The sequence below is a fragment of the Cajanus cajan genome, chromosome 7 (assembly GCF_000230855.2).
Source record: "Cajanus cajan strain Asha chromosome 7, NIPB_CcT2T_4, whole genome shotgun sequence".
In the NCBI taxonomy this organism is placed as follows: Eukaryota; Viridiplantae; Streptophyta; class Magnoliopsida; order Fabales; family Fabaceae; genus Cajanus; species Cajanus cajan.
Window position 1 is genome coordinate 43,631,195 of NC_138523.1, and position 20,778 is coordinate 43,651,972.

Consider the following 20,778-nt stretch of genomic DNA (forward strand, 5'->3'; position numbering starts at 1 on the left):
GATTTGTACGTGAATTAAATTTATAGTTTTTATATAGTTAGAATATAATGTCATAAGTTTTATGTCTTAAATTAGTTAAAAATTGATTCAAAATTATATTATAAAATTAAAAATAATTATTATTTTAAAAGAATCAATTAATCTAAATATAAAAAATTAAAATAAATATTTTAATAGATAAAAAAATTAAAATAAATATAAAAAATAAGATAAAAGGACTTAAAACTATAATTTAACGTTTTATTTAACATAAATAAAGGTCTCATGTTCTGAGTGTATGTTGGCAACAAATTTCTAGTTTTTTTTATCAGTACGAAAAGTTATTTCTAATGTTTAATAAACAAAACTATGTAATTAGCTAGCTTGGAGCGTTTTCCAAAATGCTACTTTAAGTAATGTTTTAACTTGTAGTTTTTAATTAGCTTCATATATTTTATTCATTAATTTCTTATCTATAAAAAAATTATTAATTTGACTTTTTTACTTTTTGTACTTATATAAAAAAGGATTTTATTATTTATTTGTACATAAGATAAAATTTTATTATTTATTTTATTTTATTTTAAATTTGGTGGATAATAGTTTAAGATATAATATTATAACATTAATAATAGAATGAACAACATGAAAAATTAAAGTTAAAAATTGTATTTAAATTAGTTGCTGTTTAAATAAAAAAAAGTTACAATTAAGCATTCAAAATTAATTAAAAACACTAAAATTGTAATTACCAAAAAAATATTTTATCTATAAAATAAAATTAAAATTCATGTAAAAATATCATATAAATATATTTATTTATGTTATTTTATATTATAAGTTACTTCAACCGAAAATTTTATTAAACATTTATAATTTTATAACTTCTAACCTACCTTCTCATACTACTTTTGTCGAACATAACCTAACAGAACAGACAAACTTTATTGTCAAATCAAAAAACTCATCATTACTTATGTGAAATTTATTCATCTTGAATCGATTAAGGTTATTTTTTTTTTCTCTCTTAACACAATCTATTTTTCATACTTTTATGAAAAGACCTAATCAAACCCATACATTAACATGTTGCGTTACCATAAACATACCAGCATTTTCACATGTGACATTCGTATCGTGTTTCACAAAATATTGCCTTCACATACACACACAAGTGTAATCAGATAATCTATTTAAAACATTTAAGTTTGTTGATACAACAAATCAAAGGGGTGTGTAAGAAAATAGTTTCGTGTAATGGATCAGGAGGAGCAAGATAGAGCTTTGCCTATTGCAAATGTGGGTCGAATCATGAAGCAAATTCTTCCTCCTAGTGCAAAGATCTCCAAAGAAGGGAAACAACTAATGCAAGAGTGTGTGACAGAGTTCATAAGTTTTGTGACAAGTGAGGCATCTGACAAGTGTCACAAGGAGAATCGCAAGACCGTAAATGGGGATGACATCTGTTGGGCTCTAAGTTCATTAGGGTTTGACAACTATGCTGAGGCCATAGGAAGGTACTTGCATAAATACAGGCAAGCTGAAAGGGAGAAAATCAATCAGCACAAGCTTCAACCAAATACCACCAAATTACAAAACTATGATGAATCAGCCTCAAAAACTGATAACCAATCTAGGGTTACTGACAAGGTTGAAAACCCTCTTACTACAAATCAATCTGGATGAATACATAGCTCTTGTGTCTTTCTGAAGATTGAACAAGGTGATGACAAGAAGAACTACACTTCTAATTTTCTTGGATATGATTGTGAGGTAATTTTGCAACTATACATCTGGTCAAAAAAGGGAACTTCCCCTTCTATCTTCTTTTAAATAGTGTATCACTATCCATATCACCACTGTATTCAGCTTCTGTAATGTTGTATATTATATGAGTATTGAGAATAGTGTCTCTGAATTTTCAACGATAATCATTAATAAAAATGATCTGATTCATCTGGGCATGGTCAGTTTATGGAAGGTGTTTGCTTCGAAATGAAATCTTGCCTCTTGGGCTGATTATTAGTCCGCATGAGGTTATTGTGAAGATTATGGAACTGCAGATTTCTAAGATCCTTATCAAAACAAGATTGTCATGTTCAAACTTATATATATTGGGTTGATGACTTTAGTTTCTAGCTAGATCCAGCTTATATATATTGTTAGCTGTTACTTACCAGTTAAAACTTTCATTCATTTGAAAATGGATTTTCTTACAAGAGATATATATATATATATATATACACAAGAATTAGTTAGACACTTAGACTAACTAAATCTAACAAACCAATAATGGAAACTAGTATCAGATAACTAACAAGCAATTAAGTAGTAACCAACAGCTAACATATGCATTCTATACCAGCTTACAGAGTTTTGAACTATGGATTGAAAGGACAAGTCAATTCATAAATGAAATTCTTCTCATCTTTTTTTAGTTTATATTTTTTTTTATGATTTATTGTATTTTGCAACTGAAAAACTGCCCTATCTGCTTTATTAATTAATTTATGATGCCTGATCAATCCATATCAATTGCTACTTACATGTATATATCATAATTAAGTTAATCACTTAACATTCGCTAAACTGTAAATGCAGAATATATTTAGTAGTTTAGTATTGAGCAGTTCTTAAAATTTTCCCTACCCAAAATCCCCATGGTCAAGCATTTAATTTCCTCCATTTCACGTCTATTATGAAGGGAATGAAAAAAAGTTGATCAATTCAATTAGATCTGCTATGCTGATACCCCAACTTCTCCTTAACTACTGATCGATATCAAACATCATGAAGTTGATAGTCTTGCCACAATGAGAGTTCAACCACAGGAGAACCATAAGTTTGTAACCCAAATGCGAGTAAATTTTTAGCCGGTAATAGTAAAAAAAACTATAAAATAAACTGGCACATAATGTACTAGGTTTTGATTTTCTAACCCTAGAACCGGGGACCACTATCTCGTTGCTTTACATTTGCATAATTAACCGTGAAAATCGAATATATCTCAGGCATGCCTGAATTCTACTATATTTCAAATGAGCTATTAGGACATTGTCCCATTAAAGTTGACAGGAAATTCCTTCTCAATTTGAACCTGTGTCAGAATTAGGGTTTCAGCGATGACCTAAAAATTTCACACAAGCCCTTGGGACCACTTCTCAACTATTACCTTAATGGGTTATATATACTCTCTCTATCTATCTCCTCTCTGAAACACACACACAGACACATAATAAGCTTCACCACTAACTGAGAGATATATACATGTTTCCCATCTGTGAGAGGCAGAAGCAGAACTATAATAGAGGGAGATCGTGATGTTAACTTTTACATCAAGGGGTAAAAATAAAACCCTCAAAATCAAAGAGATTATTACATCAATTTAGAATTAATATTATGAAGGTCCAGAAATCGCAAAACTTTTTGGACTATCCATACGAATGCAATGATGCAGTTGACCATGTTACTTTGAAAACAGTAAACCGTGACAAGACTAGGTATATATGCCAATACCACCAGTATTGCAGCACTAAGATATGGTTTGATTTCTTGATTGAATAAGCGCGTACATTTAAAATTTGTAAGCGATTATAAATCACGGGATGATTAGCACATTTGAAATGAACAGTGTTCCCATTGACTCCGACAACGAAATTGCGGCATCGAGATTCATAACCTTGCTGTTGCTGCACAGCATTCCTTTTGAGGGAGTGGGGACTGACAATTATCAACCAATATGGCAAACAGCGTCAGATGTGCCTTTTTTTCAGGATCATGGGGGTTCTAGTCCATATAAGTTGCAGAACCTCAACACAACAAAAAACTTAACTAACCCACCTACTTAGCCAATTGAATTAGTCGTTCTTGATGATTTTTTTGGACATTTAAAATTTAAATTAAGACAAAACACCACTCATACATATTAGAGTTAATCATTAATCTTTTTAAAAAAAAAATTAGTGGAATTAATTAAGAATGTCTACCTCATTTTCAATACAAATCCGTATGAAATAATATATAAAATATAAAAGAAATCAAGTTCAATCTTAAATTCTAATTAATATAAATAAGAGACTTAATCATTGAGAGACTTTTGTGGGATAAACGTCTTTAATGTACTACACTACTTATTATACATAGCAATAATTATTCTCCATATATATCAAAATATTAATATTTCATGGAATTTAGTAAATGTATGTGGCTAGGGTTTTTTTAACAGCAAAGAAGGTATATATTAAGAAAGAAGAACAGAAGTACAAGGGATACTGTTTACAAGAGAGGAACAATTACAAAGGAGTAAAGTAATAGATATAAATCATCTCTCTAGGAAATCCTAACCCACCAGCCCTGTGTAAAAAAACCAGCCATCATAACCATTAACACAAAGTAGTTCCTATCCATGACATGGCATTTGCAAGGCCCCTCAAAATTAAGTATTAGAATTGAGGAGGCAAAGAGCTGGGTTAGAACACATTGTGGCTAGGGTAGCACTGTTCCTTGCAGGAACTCTGAAAATTAGATTGTTAAAACTTTACAATAAATATATCAATGAGTTATAATGAACTCTTAATTATGGTTGCTTCAACACCTATTAACTAGCTCTAAACCAACATTTCAAGCTGAAAGTTTCTCTAAAGTCTGAGTTATATATGTTTTTCTATAGTTAAGAAGAGGTCAATGAGCTGTCAATATTGTTGTCCCCAATATGCATGGTATTTCAAGCATGGTTCTGAATGTTCCTTCCCTTCCATTTGCGACTCCCATCTATGAAAAAACGAATTTGACGAGTCTATAATTCACGTTATATGATATATTGTTCATCTTTGCTGATTTTTTTTTTTTTTTTTTTATGAAGTAATTTATTCTTTGTTCGTAGAACAGGCTAGCTATATATATGAAGCCGCGATGAAATTCATTATTCGTGTCTTGCATATATATAGTAGTTTTTCCCGTCATCCTTTTTGGAGATAGAAATGTGGTCATTGTCACCGAGTGTATGTTTAATTTTATGATTATATGTTTTGGCGCAGTATTTAATTCAGTTAATAAGTTGGTCATAACTTTAAATAGCAAGTTTTGGTCAAACTGATGAGATGATACAAAACTTAACTTTTATATCATGAGCTTTGATTTTTTGGATTATAGTTATATATAAAGAGAATCTGGCGAAGGGATAGATAATTAAGTTACCCCAATATATTGTTGTTTGTGTTTGTTTTGAATCATATGACTACAAAAGAAAAAATCATTATCTTTCGGTAGGCATGCATAATCTTGGGGAATGGATTCTTTCAGTTGAAATGTAACATGAAAGAGTAAAGTGTTTTCATCTTATCCATTCGTACTATTTAAATTAATACAAAATTTATAATGTTTTTATAAAATAATTTAATTTATTTTAATGGCTAAGATTATGTGCAGTGAAAATGTCGCTCCACAGGATCTCAACCCACAATCTTGACACTATATCTGCCCATTGTGTGTATGACATAAGTAAACTTGCGTGACCTTTTCGAAGAAAGCAAACTAAATCTTGAAAGCAATCAAAGTTAACAGTAATAATTAATAGCTATGTTACTCACAAAATCTGCTGGTTCAATCAGATTGAAAGAAAAAAAGAAAGAAAATAATTTCCAAAAGAAGTTCATATATGAATATAAATGCAGAAAGGTAGATGAAGAAAATTTTATCACGCAAATCATTAAACTTAACTCCAAAGTTCTACTCTGACCCTGGAATATGCCGAAGTAACTATTTTGTGTTCGTATTTGTATTAATTCTAAAAAGACATACCAAGTAAAGTACAAATAAAATCAAAGGCCACCCATAATAGAATATCTCTGTCAAGAAATAATAGAATTCAAATTATATAAAATCTTAGATTCACTTCCACTCTCTCAAATCATCTCAGTTAGATTTGTTAAAGAAATTACGCAAAGCCGCAAAGGGTATTGAGCAATGACGAAACTGTGAAATCGAAATAGATAAAATTGCAAACCAAAAAAAAAAAAAAACAAAGATTTCAGATGAGTACATTGTTTATTCATGATGAGTTCCAAACCCTCATATTCACCTGTCACTGACAATAGAGCAAATAATACCATCCCCTTAAGATTAATTGCAATGACTGATTTTAATTTATCACAAAACTTTTTTCCTTTAAAGATTTACAATTTTCACTGATGAATTTATTTTTAAATTAACAGATGTTCTGACTTTGTATATTTATACAGATAGTTAACAAATGTTTTGATGATGGGGTTTGATTTTGGATGCTGTAAGTTTATAGGGTGACAATTTTAGATTTGCATCGTAATTATGGTATGAATGTCATAAACGATTGTAACGAGTGCACCAATCACTTGCTTCTATTCTCGTAGCAATGCTTGCCATATATACAAGGGTCCATGGACACTTTTATAGTTTTATGTATAAGATTTTTTTCAATTTTTTTTTAGAATTATATATTTTGGAAAAGCGTCATTTTTCTGGAATTAAAAAATACATATTCAATTTTATCCATCCTATTGTGTATTCAATCACTTGAATTGAAAATTGTATGCGGACATAAGATATGGTACATTGTAAAAATTTAATTAGTACAAATTCAAATTTTAGGGACTCAAAAAAAAAAAATACTCGAGGAAATAGACAAATCAGCTAGTAGCAGCAGTACATTGCACTAATGGTTCAAACTGAAATTTCATCAATCCCCTGGAATTTCATATTACTTTCCTTAAAATAGATATAATCTCCTTCTTTATATCTTTTTTCTATTTTTTTAAAACTAAAAATAAACAAATTTACCAAATAAAGAAAGCTTATTATAAAATATTTAGTACACACTCTAAAAATACCAAATTTTACTCTACACACCATATGCTAAACCCTTTATATAACCCCATAGAAATGTTTCCGTACGTCCACATACATCTTTTCCAAAATACATACAAAATCAATGCTTAGAGTGACTCCTAAAACCCCAACACATTTTCAAGTTACACAGTATCATAATTTTTGGCATTGACGAATTTCTTGTCCTCAATGGCAACTCATTAACTTTACCTTTCTCCATATAAAAAAAGAATATCATTTATTTATCAGCACTATGATCCAACACCAAGAAATTAATACCCACGTGACTTTTTTCTCCTTAAAAAGAATATTCAGTACGTAGCTAGAGGTGCAAAAGATGGTACTGAATTATCTGCTTTGTAGTTTGTAGAATCCCATGAATAGTATGTTTTAATTCTGGGTACATCTTACATTTGGCATTGGCAGTAACACCCCCTCCATGACACCTTGTTCCAACACTTGTTCACTTTTTTTAATAGACGGGCCCAAATGGCCGACCAAAAACTACAACTATTCTTTCTAAGCAAACTCTGCAGCTTCCCCACGTCATCCACCAATCATCCGTCTCTAAGTGTATCTTGCTCCCATCACTAATTTTCCATTTACGGTGTGTTTAAAAGAACTCTTAAAACTATATTGTTTTAATAATTAATTATATGAATAATCAATTACGTTTACATTCAATATAATCAAAATAGTTATTTTTACGTTCAATATAATCAAAATGAAATTTGATTTGATAAATTGGCTGAAAAACGACATTTAATCCCTCATTGTTCTGATTCCTAGGCCACGCACATTTTTTAGGGCAAACAAGCAGACCAAGCCTACGCACACAACTTCCTTGTTCCAATATGATCACCCTAAAGGAACCCTTTAGTAAGAAAAAATATTTCCATTGCAAACGCAAATTGACATCCTTTGTTAACGAGAACCCATATTCATCCACCCCATTTTAGGGGAAAGTGAGATAGAAGATAGAAGAGAAGTTTTATAAAGATGGTAACAAAGACCTAATCCCCATTTTAGGTGGAAGCCAGATAGAAGAGAGATTGCGATAATTTTTCATCACTCAGCTTACTTCGAAGTTAAATAAGATGCAAAAGTTCTCTTTCATTGCTAGTATTTAGTCTCGCTATTAAATTATCTTGCAAAACACATCAGAAATTATTTTACAAATTTCATTTCTTATAACTTTATATTAAGTTGAATAGCCCAGGTCCCATGGGTTATGAAAATTTGTGTAGAGACAGTTTTGGTCGTTGGCTTATGGGTTTTTATGGGGATCCTGGAGTTGAAGACAATCTCAAAGCAGAGTTATTAGCTATCCTACATGATATGAAGTTGGTGTGGAAAGCTAACTTTTGCAATATACTGTGTTTCCGATTCATTACTAGCGGTCAAATTGTTGTTGGGACATTGGATGTGTTTCATAAGAGCATCTACAATAGGAGTTGCTTATAAGCAACTCTCAACCACTTTAAATAGGTCCCACTGTGCCACATCACTCATAAGCAACTCATACTATATTTTTACAACTTTTGCTCCAATAGAAATTTCTTATAAGCACCTCAACTTTTTTACAACTCATACTACACTTTTTGACACCTAACATTATATTTTATGATAAATTTTTATAAAATTAATTATTATGAATAATATATAAATATGAATAACTAATAATTAAAACAAATTACATAATTAAAAAATTTCAATAATAAAAAAAATATAAAAAACTTTAATAATAAAAAATTACATAATAAAAAAATACCAAAAATTACAATAACAAAAATAAATTTATTAATAAAAAGAAAAACCAAAAATTACAATAATAAAAAAAATTTCATAATAAAAAAAATTACATAATAAAAAAAATTACATAATAAAAAAAAATACCAAAAATTCACGTCTCACTCTCTCTACACTCTCTTTTCACTCTCGGTTCACTCCCTTCACTCTCCCTTCACTCTATTCATGCGGGGGGTTCTGGCGGCGGTGGTCGCATGCGGAGGGGTCAAGGGCGGAGGGGTTGGGGGGGTTTGTTGGCGGAGGTGGTCGCATGCAGAGGGGTCGCGCGCGGAGGAGTCAAGGGCGGAGGGGTCGCGGGGGTTCTGGCGGAGGTGGTCGCACGCGGCGGAGGGGTACGACTTGGTGGTTCTGGTGCTCGCGGGCCAAAGGTGGTTCCCGCGCGGGCGGCGGGTCTGGCTATATGGAGCCGCGCGGGTGGCGGAGGGGTCCGCGCGCCAGCCGGCCGTTCTGGTCATACGGTGGTCCGTCGTGCAGAGGGTGTCGCGCAGAGGAGACGAAGATGAGGTGAACATGTTTTTTTTGGTTTTTTTTTTATTTTCATAAATCTGATTCATATTCCACGTAGATGCATTTTAGCCAATCAAATTTGGAGTCTCAGTACTAAGCACCGTGCCTTGTACAAGCAACACAAAATTTTTTTAAAGGAACTCATGTGCCATGTAGGATCACTCCAATGGGAATTTCTAACAAGCACCGTTGCTTAACAATAAGCAACACACTAAGCACCCGCTGCTGGAGGTGCTCTAAGTATGTTCCTATCTTTACTCACCTCAAGGAGTTATTGCAACAATTTTGGAGTGTTTATATTTGTCATTCTTTTTTAGAAGGAAACTAGAGTGCATATTTTATGTCAAAATTAAGGCCAAATTGTGATGTTGACATAGTAGTTTTGGACAATGCCTAAAGATTTACATTTATTTGTGATAGCAGATGCAGCTAGAACGGTGTTCCATAGATTATAATCTTCCTTTTATTGTTTTGTTTTCTTAGCTTTGGGTTACCAAAAAAAAAAATATTAAGTTGATATACTCTTTAAAATATATAATATTACGGATTAAATCATCATCAAACTATTAACGATACCCAGTGCTCAACACATTACATTTTGTGCATTGCACACAACTTTAAGTAGGTCGGACTTTAACATTGTCATGTATGAAATTGTAACCAGGGTCCAACATAGTCCATAGACAATTAAATTTTTTAAACATGTTAACAAAAGTATGATTATCTGAAATTTCTAGTTGTGCATAAAAAGATGATTTTGTTAAGAGAAGAAACAAAACTCATTTCAACGATCTCTATGCTAAAATATTAAAAAAATGATTTCCAACAGTTAAAAATGTACGGGATTGTAAATTTAACGTGTAACAAGGTATAACTCTTGCTTGTAGGGTAATCACACTCGGTTGACAAAACCAAATCAATCACCCCGGTTGACATTGGCCATGTTACACTAATCACACTCAATGAATGTTCCATTTCGATACAATCTTCGGGTTGAGACCTCAATGAGAAAACTCAGACTAATGCAAATTCAGTGATAAAGAAGCATAGGCCATAGATACCGATAGCAAAGAATAAATAAAATTTTCCCTAGATTTAAGTTCAGCAGCCTATCCGAAAGACAAGTCATTGTTTTTCACAAAGTTCAATTTTAGTCAATATAGTTTCGGACAAGATACCTAAAATAATTCACAGATCAAAACGTGGACCGAACCCATCCATCAAGCCTTCATAACTGCATCAATAATGGATATACATCTCTCCATTTCTCCAGTATTCTTTCATAAATGATACTCTCAATTTTCCAAAAGATTGGTTAGTTTTGGGAGACTTTCGAGAATAGAAACTGTAGTCAGCTAACCGAGAGCCACACAGCCACTTTAAATCTTTGACAAAAGTGAAGCAACATCAACCCTTATCTAAAAATAGAAGAGAGATCAATTCATTTGATTAATTACAGCTTCCACAAATCCCCACCCATCATCAGCATCAGGTCCCACCCAATATCCAGATATAACTATTTCAGGGCAACAATCTACATCTAAATTATATGAGTAAGTTTCATGTAGAAATCTTGAGCATGACATCAAGCAACGATGCAAGCTTCCTTTCAAAGATAGTATGTGATTATTTGAAGTGCAAGATCCAAGAGTCTTTTGAGCTGCATATATAATATATACTGTCTGATTAAAAAGGATAAGTACAAAATGGTGCAATTATTCAAAACAAATATTTCCACATAACTTCCACAAGTTGCCTATGTTTGAATCCTAAGTTGAAGCTGAAGCTAGCACAGATATATATGATAGACATACATGGTTATTTGGATGTAGTGTATCCAACAATACCCAACATGATACAATTATTTCAATTTTATTTTTGCTTCATAATTTCTCATATTCATCACAGCATCTCATATGCATGTTTTCTGATATATATAAAATCCCAGTGGTTGGGAGTCACAGATTGACAACAGATATCTAGAACTAGAAGGGGAAATTAACCCCACCGAAAATAAACCCAAGATAATTCTGAAATCCAAAAGAAATTCCTGTCTAAGGCATGAGCAATATTACTATAGTGCACAATTAAAAAATCTACAGAAAATAGCCCTAAACAAACAAAAGTCTGTACCCAGCATACAGCTTATAACATTGTAATGATGTATAATACGCAGGTTTCAAAATTGAAGATGTCCTTCCCTCCCGTATTGTGTTTTGAGAATCAAAAGGGTAAACTTCATCTTTATATTCACAAGATTTGGCTTTTCTTTTTACCCTCTTATGTCATTTCATCTCCTTCCTCACAGATGATCTCCCTCCATAAACTGGAAATTTACAATACCTTCCACAGACATTTCTTTTCAGTTCACATCTAAAAGCATGTGCCAAAACTAAGATGCAGATTCAAAACTCTAATCCAACCTAACCATTAAATGGCTGTAGCAATTCCACCCTAACAACGAATTTTTCACTTCCAGTAAGCCAGCATGAAATGACCCAGCAAAAAGATTACATAGGTTGCAAGTTTAAATTTGACATATCAATAATCCAATCTTAAAATGTCACAGTCCTTCAATTCCTAGGGCAAATATCCAAGATCCTGGCCGTGAGATTGTCTTAATGTAACTAATAAGCAACCGTGATCATTATTATCGAGTTAAACAACTAAAACATTAAGACCTTATCCGAAACCGTGGCAGGTATATAAAACCAACTAATCAAATAAAAGTTATCAAACATTTATAATGCAAAAAGAGTGAACAGTTCTATAAATAAAGTTTTCAAACGGAGAAGCACGCGATAATTGAAAGGTTGAAAGAAAAACCTGTTCGAATTGTTGCTTTGCTTAAAAGTGTATCCAAAGGAAAATGTAATTGAGGTTGATACACTTCCTGCTGGTAAGTCATAAAAAGTAGTAATTATTCATTCAACATAAATATACAAAGAGAAACATTTTTCCTGTATCTAACTAGAAAAGCAGCATCACGTAAACAAAGCAAGATGTGCAGCAAAAGATATTGTTGAAAGAGAATTGAAGAAAGTATAGAAAGAGTGAAAGAGAAAGTGAAGAAAGTACCTTGTTGAGTTGTGAAGCGCGCTGAGGAACGGTGAAGCTCGAGGAGACTAAGCACGCCATTTTGAAGGCTTCAATCTTCGGATTCGGACCCTGAGGGAACACTAGCATTGGCTAAGGGACTAAGGACCCATTCTCATTAGGCTTCCTGGCCCAATTTTCAGTCATATTAGGTTGGCCCAATATAGCTCTGGGCCCTCCGATTCATGCCTTGAACTGAAACACCACAGGGTACATAACTTTTATTAAGAACAATGTTTTATATGTCTCCGTACCCTTATATCTATGATTACCGAGAGTAGCAACTTTAATATTTTTTATAAAATGTTTTTATTCCTTTTTTTATTTTGTTAATTTTTGTTTTTAAGTCTCTGAACAATTTTATTTGATTTTAGTTTCTAATATTTGCCACCATAAACAATAAATTTGGGCACTAAGAACCAAAATATTAGAAGAAAAACTTCAAAGATTAAAAGTGAAAATTTTAAAAACTAAAATTAGTAAAAAAAGTTATTCAAGAACTAAAAATAAAAATTGACCAAAAATCAAGAACTGAAAATATATTCAATTTTTTTTATATTCTCAGATACCTAAAACTCATTGTATCCACCCCAACACTTAAGTGTAAAATTAATAAACTAATAAAATATAATTTAAAAAATTATTATGATTAGAGAGAGATTCACTTGCTTCAAGAATAAGTTTATTCGATAACTTATATTTTATATCAAATTTTAATGATCTAATCATTAAGTTAAAAAATTTTAATGTATAGAACAAGTTTGCAAAATTTTAAAAATTTTAAAAATTATTTAATACTCTATTTCATTAATTCAAATTAAAAAAATATTCATAAAAACTTTTTATATGTTGATTTGAATTAATAAAACAAAGTATAAAATAATTTTTAAATTTATAAAAAAATTATAGACATAATCTATACATTAAAAACTTTTAATTAAATAATTAAATTATTAAAATTTAATATAAAATATAAATTATTTAATATAATATACACTTACTCTTAAAACAAGTGAATATATATAAACTCCATATTTATTAAGGGCATTTATCCTACATCTTACAAATATTTTTTTACGGATACCCGTATAGAATTATCATTACCAATGATTTTATCTCTTCAAACCTCTTCTGTATTATTATTTTAATAATAAAAAATATCCGTTTCGAGAAACTAACTTTCGAAGTGTTATATTAAAAATAAGAAGATATATCATGGAGTTATGTATCATCCTAATTTAAATTTTAAATTATCAAAGAAAAGATATATCAAGTTTTAATTTTTAGAATGTATTTAAATATCAACTTATTATAAAATAAGTAGATATATTAAGTTTTAAAAACACTCACCACGGAGACGGACAGAGATAAGGACGACGAGACTTGTGACAACAATGAGAAGCAAGGGATGCGAAAGAAAGAAAAAGGTGAGAAGAATCTTATGAAGATGGGAGAGAAGAGAAAAGTATTTTAAGAATTTCAAAAATCCAGATAAAAATGCGGGTTGTAGTGAAAAAAAAAAAAAAAAAGGTGCAATTAGAATTGTCCAACACAGTACTCAAATTTCAAAGCATTTTATCTGTTTGGCCTTTTTTTTTTTTTTTTTTACTTGAGACCCTCCTTATTTAGAAGCCATTAAAGTTCAAATAAAATTTAAAACACTGCGAGCATGGAATTTGAATTGAAGCATTTTGAAGCACCAGATGGATAATTTGAGGCAATAAGTTCCTTTGGGCACACACGTTATACAAACGGAAACTGAGGGCAAAAGGAAACTAACAAGTAGCCAGCGGAAGGAGTTTTCAAAAGGTTCCTTGGCCACTGACGCTATATCATCTAGGATGAGGAAAACGTTATCTATCGGTTAAAGACAATAACGTCATCCTTCGTATCCAAATAGAAACCAAAAAGTTGGCATCCATATAAAATGAATATATAGCTAGCTATAAAAGAGATGACATATTTTGTGCTTCATTTGAACTCTTTTTGGACTTGTGCTTTGATTTCTTCTCCCTCTTCTTGCCCCTGTAAACCAAACCAAACCAAAGTTATTATCATATACCACAAATTTTCTGAATAAAACATTTTTTTTGTGAATGTGTAGAACCAGCACATAATTCTACATAAGGGTAAAGGAAAAGGAAGTACTCGTCATGAGAGCTATGACCCCAACAAGACTTTAGTTTTCGGTTGATATGCTTCAATTCCTTGTCAGAAGGAACTTTGTATTTTCTAACCTGAAGAAGAAAACCAAGAACACAATGGTCCGTGTAAAACAGAAGAAAACCACAGTTCCCGTCTAATAAAAATGTTGATTTGGAATTACAAATATTAGAATGAGAATCAATTACCAAAGAATCAATTCCATGCAGTGATTCAGAAAGCTCGGATATTGTGTGCATGGAATTCTGGCGAGAAAACATGCTCTCAAGATAACTGCAATTAACAGCCAGTTGTAAAGAGTGAATGTCTGAGCAGATATACATAAATTTGGGTCAGAATATACTACAATATCAAACCCCAGGCAGGCCATTTTGTTGCATAACTTTATAACGAATCACAAATTGGAAAAGAACAATGGGGGAGGGACAGAATAAATTATCACAAAGAAACACATGAAGCAATAAGTACCTATCAAAGTCAATGACTTTATGGAGTGCATTTGACTTGTGCAAAGCAGCCAAGGCCAACTGCATCGAAAGACACAAACAGAGTGAGATTTTGAAGCAAAATGGTTTAAAACAAAGCTGAAATAGAATACTGAATCTAGATTGATCAGAGAATGTTGAGTTGGAAATCAGTAATTGAGAAGTATAGCCTAGGTTTTCTGTTTTTCTGATGATTTGAGAAACCCTGGCAAGCATATTTCCAATTTTGAAACAATCAACTAAAATTAAAAGGGTTAATTTACATAAAGTGATTAGTGGTTGACCACTCTTTTTGAAATTCGGTTTATTTATTTTCACTAGCCTAGGTTGTGACTTGTGACATGGATTTCTTGTTTTCAACTGATTAACAGACATAATTATCAGAAAAGGTCCATTATTCTATTTTAAATCATTGGTAAAGGCAAAGCAGGAAAAGGAACTTTTTTGGCTGCTGCTTGTAACAAAAAACCCTGTGCTACAATGGACTATCGATATTTACGGATTATTCTGAGAATACCTGCCCAGGAGGAAATAAAAGTGGTGCATCTGTAAGCATCATTTTATCAACTTCTGATCTTGCTGTGTTTTGCAAAGTCTATACATCAGAAGAAAATTTATCATAAGATGAAGTTATCTGAACATCAAGTAAGTGAACATGTCCAGGTAAAGAGGATGCTTGAACAGATAAAACAATATTGTTCCACGAGAGAAGGGAATAAAGGAAACAATCACTACACACCGGAAGTGCATCAGGAAAGTGTCAGATGTGAGAATAGCCAAAGTAGACCAAACATATAAAAGATTAAATGATCAAGATTAACTCTTCACAACTCTCGTTTGATATGACCCCACGAGTGTATGTATAGAGAGATGGCCTCAAACACATAAAAACTTTTAAAGTGTTTTTTTTTTAAGTTATCTTTTTGTGGAAAAAAAGTTGTGACATACAGGCCCAATAACCAATAATTGTCACAATTTTTTGGGGAAGGGGGATGTTACCAGATATACAGTCTAGATATAATATAAAAAGCCAAAAGAATTTCATCGGCTCACAACCACAACAATGTGCTCAGTCAAACAACAATTATGTTTGATAATATAATTATTAGTACCTTGAGCATTTGAAGCTGATCATCACCAGCATTGCAGAATTCCTGTCAATGCACAATTTTTGGCAGAAAATAAAATCATTAAAATAACACTGTTGATATCAGCCAGACATATAATTAATAAGCCAAAAAAAGAAAGAGAAAGCAGGAAATTTTATTTTGAGATGTAAAAAATATTTTTTTAAAATTTAACATTTTAAAAAATATTCCACTCATAGGCCTATCAGACCAACCTCCATGTCATTTATAAAACCTTCAACTGAGCGATATGGTGCATAAACAATAAGATCAAATTCCAAACTCTGCAAAACAAGTTTCATGTCATTGATGAACAAAAACAACAAAAAAAATGAAATAAATCACTTTGTTATTTGAGGCCTATCCATGCCTGATAAACTATCATCTCATTGTTGAGAATCATTTGATGATCCTGTGAAATCCCTTTACCAAGCTCTTCAGCTGACACGTGATTCTCTTCTATCTTACAAGCAGCATATATGCAGGTCAACCTGTGAAAAAGTTTGATCTCACATACTGAGAAGATAACAAGTTAATAAATAAATCATTCAAATCCAACCCTAAACAGGTATTCAATCAAACTAAATCATAAAAAACAAGTAATTATTTCAAAAGAAAAAAAAGATTAATCAGAAGAGAAAACTGATGACTAATCCACATCTCACAAGCAGTGCACCATGTACAATAATCCTAACCAATTTCAACATCTTCAAATAAATTATGTAATGACTTCACTACAATGATCAATAAGTTTCAATATCAACCAAATATTTCCAAAAATGCAAGTATGATTGATACATCCTAAGTCTAGAGAAAGCAAATCTTACATAATATGTTTTGGTTGATGTTCCATCACCGACCATTGCAGATAGAATCTTTTAAAATAGATAAGGGCTGTTGCCTGTATATCATAAACTATTTCAAAAGATTGACAATATAAAAAAAGTGTTGCCCATATCATCTCATTAGCACAGACTGCTTCACAGTTACATTAAAATATATGGAGGAGAGCTTGCATACCTGGATCTTATGAGGGAAGCGGAAATTGTTACATACTTCTTGTAACTTGTTTTCATAAAATACCCTTATACATTGTTCTTCTTCAATACTAAGAGGTTTTGTCCGAGAATGCTTTTCAGCTGACATAAAATACTACCATTGTGAACAGTAGAAAATAGAAATTCACAGATAATCAGGGGGAACAAAATCCTAATAAAATAATTTGAAAATAATTAAAAGACATAATGCTACCTAGTAAGTAGTATCTACATATTGAGAAATACAATGAGTCAAATTTACAGTAATAACATTACCACCGTCCTTTGCAGTCATCTGAGGTTCAAGATATGACAACGACCCATCAACATCGACTTCCATTAGAGTTGCTCCACACTTATTTTAAAAAATTAATAGTCATCAGCAGCCAGATAATAAACTTTCAAATGACACCCTGAAAATAGCTTATAACTTTACAGTTATCAATAAAGGCAAAAAGCCTATACTATATCAGCGGGATAGCATCACAGCAGATAGCAGAAATAGTAATAGCAGTTGAAATATATGATATATCTCAATTATATATGTATAAAAAATTAAGTTGTATGCAAAGAAAATTACAAGGCATACAAATTTGCGAAATGTCAACTCAATTCAATTGGCCGGAGAACCACCAGAGATGACTCGAGGATGCATGACACAGGCTGCAGCCATGACACCCATAGTGTTCGCAATAGCAGACAGTTGCAATTGCTGATCAGAGGAATTCTGCAACGCAATAGCACCATAGCGCCATTATAGCAGCTATTTAACAACACTGACGGTCCCCATAGGCTCTTTAGCTTATTTCAATAAATTTTTTGGTGTATCTTATTAAAAAAAAAAAACTCTTTTTAACTCTACCTTATTCCAACAAGTTCTATTGTCAAATTTATAGCATAAGCTCTCGTGCTTACTGAATAAGCATTTACTTAAGTTGTTTACCCAAACAGTCCCATTGATTATAAGCAATAAGGGAAAAGCAGGCACACCCAGGACCACATCGTTCAAAAAAAATATGCAACAACAAATATGTAAAGGCTTATGGTCCTAATGCTTGCTGGTTACATCTCTCAGTAGTCAGTAGTTTATGAAGATATTTATAAGGCAGGGGGAAAGTCTGCAATCTACATACCTTCTCTAGAACTTGTTTGGCTCTCTGATTAGCAGCTCTATATTTCTCATCCTAAAACAAAAATAGAACAAGAAAAACAAAAAAACAGTAAATTGTAATGTAGTAAAACAGAAAATAGAATTTCCTATTTTCTCTTGTACAAAAAAATTACATCAGCCTCTTTTGGAAGAACAAATGTGACTGTGAATCTTGATTTTAAATGAATATCAGAGACAAAAACAAACAAGTACCAGCTGTTGAGGAGAGAAAATCCACTTGGCTCGGTGGGTAGAGGTCAGAAAATCAGCCATGGCCAATAAATTTTTTCAACTGAGATGCTTTTGTTATTTGACCCACAAATTAAAATGTTGAAGCACTGATTTATTGGAAGCTCAAGGTTCTCCAAGCTGAGAGCAAGTCAGGTAGCAGTGCTCGTGCTGAAAAGAAATTAAACTATGAATCATAAGGATTTTAATTAGTACATATTGTTGAATACCAAAAACCATAGGCAAAATTTATAAATAAATAAAAACTACCATGTGGAAGAATGACACATTACAACATAAAATGAAAGACTCCAAAGCTATCAAAGAAAAAAATAAAGTTTTCAACTGATTATTGCTAGAAATTAGTATTTTTTAATTTAATATTTAAATATATATATATATATATATATAATAGGGCTTATAAATCACATTCTCTCTCATGTACGTTCACCCTCCGAAAAAGTATCCTTATCTTTTTATTCTCTATTCCTTCCAATGGCATGCACAGTAACATTGCAATTTTTCCAAAGAAAGTGTTGCAAGTTGAGCACCACTCACTTGGCCTCCAAGATTAAATAAATAAATAAAAAATCTTTTTCTAAACAACTACGACTGACTGCATTTATATATAGGAGCCCAAGTAAAAGAAAATATACATACAAGTGATACAACAAGTTCACTTATCTCTCCCTCAAAATTATTTCTACTACTAAATATATTTTTTGAAACGGTATTCTTTAATTCGGAGATCTTTCGCTGCACTCGAACGGTCTAACAGATTGCCGTATCTTAGGAGAGAAGCATACTATAATACTCAAAATTACTAGTGCAGTGGGGGCATTTTCTCTCTAAGGATAGCGCTCTGCGTGTTTCAGCCCAGACTACTCTAATCTTATTATTTAATATATTAATTTACTCTTTGTATTTAATTAGTTGTTACTGATTGTTCTATTTTTAATTTTATAGTATTCATTGTATTGTTGATATTGGTCTTATTGATAAATCTAAGTATTTATTTTTTTTGTGCTCTATTAAATATTTTTCCAACAATTATGAGATTTATAATTGCATTAGGGGTAAGTCAAAACAATGTAAAAGCAAGAAGATAAGGTGACAAAGACTACTGGACCCCCTCTTTGTCACCGTTGCTCTCTCCGGCACACCTACACAGGCTCTCCCATTTCCTCTGTCTGAATGAAAAACAGAGGCTTGCACCACAGCAAACCACACAAAAGCAAAAGGGAAGTTCACGCAGTGTCCAAATCTCGTACTTTATATCAATGGAATGGCTGGAAACTATGCAACTGGAGCAATCGGCTCTAGGCAAGTTTCATGACATGTAAGGCTGTAATATCAAGAATCCGTGATAGAACTGGTTCATATTGTAAAGTAAAGAATGAATTTTTATCAGTGAACCCTAAACCCCAATTGTTGTAACAATGTGGTAGCAGACTTAGCCTAGGGTAGATGATACAAAAAGAATTAATGATTTCCCTGAATATTCAAGAGATAAAGACTCTCAACCCTCTCTAAGAATCTAATCTCTTCTCAAACGACAAGATGCCTCTCCCTCTCCACCCATCTCCTGGGGAAATATAAATCATTTTTTCTTACGATTATGAGATAACAATTTATTAACCAAGATGCCAAATGTGAAAAACAACAGACTCACGGCTCGTCACGTTTTTCAGCACTTCGGGTACACGAAGCTCTTGGAATTCAAATAGGGATTTCGCCCTAACATTTTTCAGCGCTGGGAAAAGAGGAAACGAAATGACAAAATCGAAATGCAAAAGACAGTTGAAAATCGAGGTGAATACAGCAACAGAATCGTGAAAAACGCAAGATGAACTGAGAGATTCGAATTAGAAAAATTTAAAAATAAAATTTGGAGGAAGGTGATGTACCTGGAAGCGAAGAATTGGGGAGATTGTGCAAGACCAGTGGGAGAGTGTAAGATTGAGGAGTGTGATGTCTTAATCATCTGCTAGATGGTTTGGAGTAATTAGTTCCTGGTTCTTTCTTTCCAATATACACCAAATCAAGATAAACCCTTTACATTAAAGTTTATTTTTATTTAATTTTACGTGTTAATATTTGTTTGTCAAAACACCTAATTTGATCTCTAATAATTAGTAGTTTCAATTTCGTCTCTTTATAATTTTTTTTTAATTTGATTTTTAATAATTTAAAAAATATCAACGTGAGACTTTCTGTCCAAATTTCACAAACGGTGTTAAATGTAGATGACGTAAATGTCACGTAGATACACAGGTAGTAAAGTCCCATACTCCTTTTTTAATGCACCTAGAACGAACCGTCAAAACGACCCTTTC

General features: G+C 32.1%; 2 protein-coding genes across 11 annotated transcripts; one reads left to right on the forward strand and one right to left on the reverse strand.

Annotated features, from left to right (window-relative positions):
- The first annotated feature begins 1,083 nt into the window (after nucleotides 1-1,083).
- Nucleotides 1,084-2,159, forward strand: NF-YB4 (nuclear factor Y, subunit B4). Its single transcript, XM_020375930.3, has one exon. The coding sequence runs from the start codon at nucleotides 1,237-1,239 to the stop codon at nucleotides 1,663-1,665; it is 429 nt and encodes a 142-aa protein (XP_020231519.1). The 5' UTR covers nucleotides 1,084-1,236; the 3' UTR covers nucleotides 1,666-2,159.
- An 8,055-nt stretch (nucleotides 2,160-10,214) lies between these two features.
- On the reverse strand, nucleotides 10,215-20,501 carry CYCH;1 (cyclin H;1). Of its 10 annotated transcripts, none has more exons than XM_083059757.1 (18): nucleotides 20,350-20,501; nucleotides 20,115-20,195; nucleotides 18,428-18,613; nucleotides 18,198-18,248; nucleotides 17,654-17,791; nucleotides 17,341-17,419; nucleotides 17,048-17,166; nucleotides 16,855-16,928; nucleotides 16,398-16,518; nucleotides 16,243-16,311; nucleotides 16,013-16,054; nucleotides 15,418-15,495; nucleotides 14,884-14,942; nucleotides 14,604-14,688; nucleotides 14,401-14,489; nucleotides 12,235-14,277; nucleotides 11,983-12,049; nucleotides 10,215-10,816 (listed from the first exon to the last, which is right to left on the reverse strand). In XM_083059757.1, exons 6-16 carry the CDS (start codon nucleotides 17,402-17,404, stop codon nucleotides 14,196-14,198), a joined length of 882 nt encoding a protein of 293 aa, XP_082915883.1. In that variant the 5' UTR covers nucleotides 17,405-17,419; nucleotides 17,654-17,791; nucleotides 18,198-18,248; nucleotides 18,428-18,613; nucleotides 20,115-20,195; nucleotides 20,350-20,501; the 3' UTR covers nucleotides 10,215-10,816; nucleotides 11,983-12,049; nucleotides 12,235-14,195. The 10 variants fall into 10 exon arrangements, with proteins under 10 accessions (XP_082915883.1, XP_020208361.1, XP_020208342.1 ...); XM_020352772.3 differs by having other exon boundaries at nucleotides 17,645-17,791; XM_020352753.3 differs by lacking the exon at nucleotides 17,654-17,791 and having other exon boundaries at nucleotides 10,215-10,574; nucleotides 20,350-20,500.
- Nucleotides 20,502-20,778: the final 277 nt, after the last annotated feature.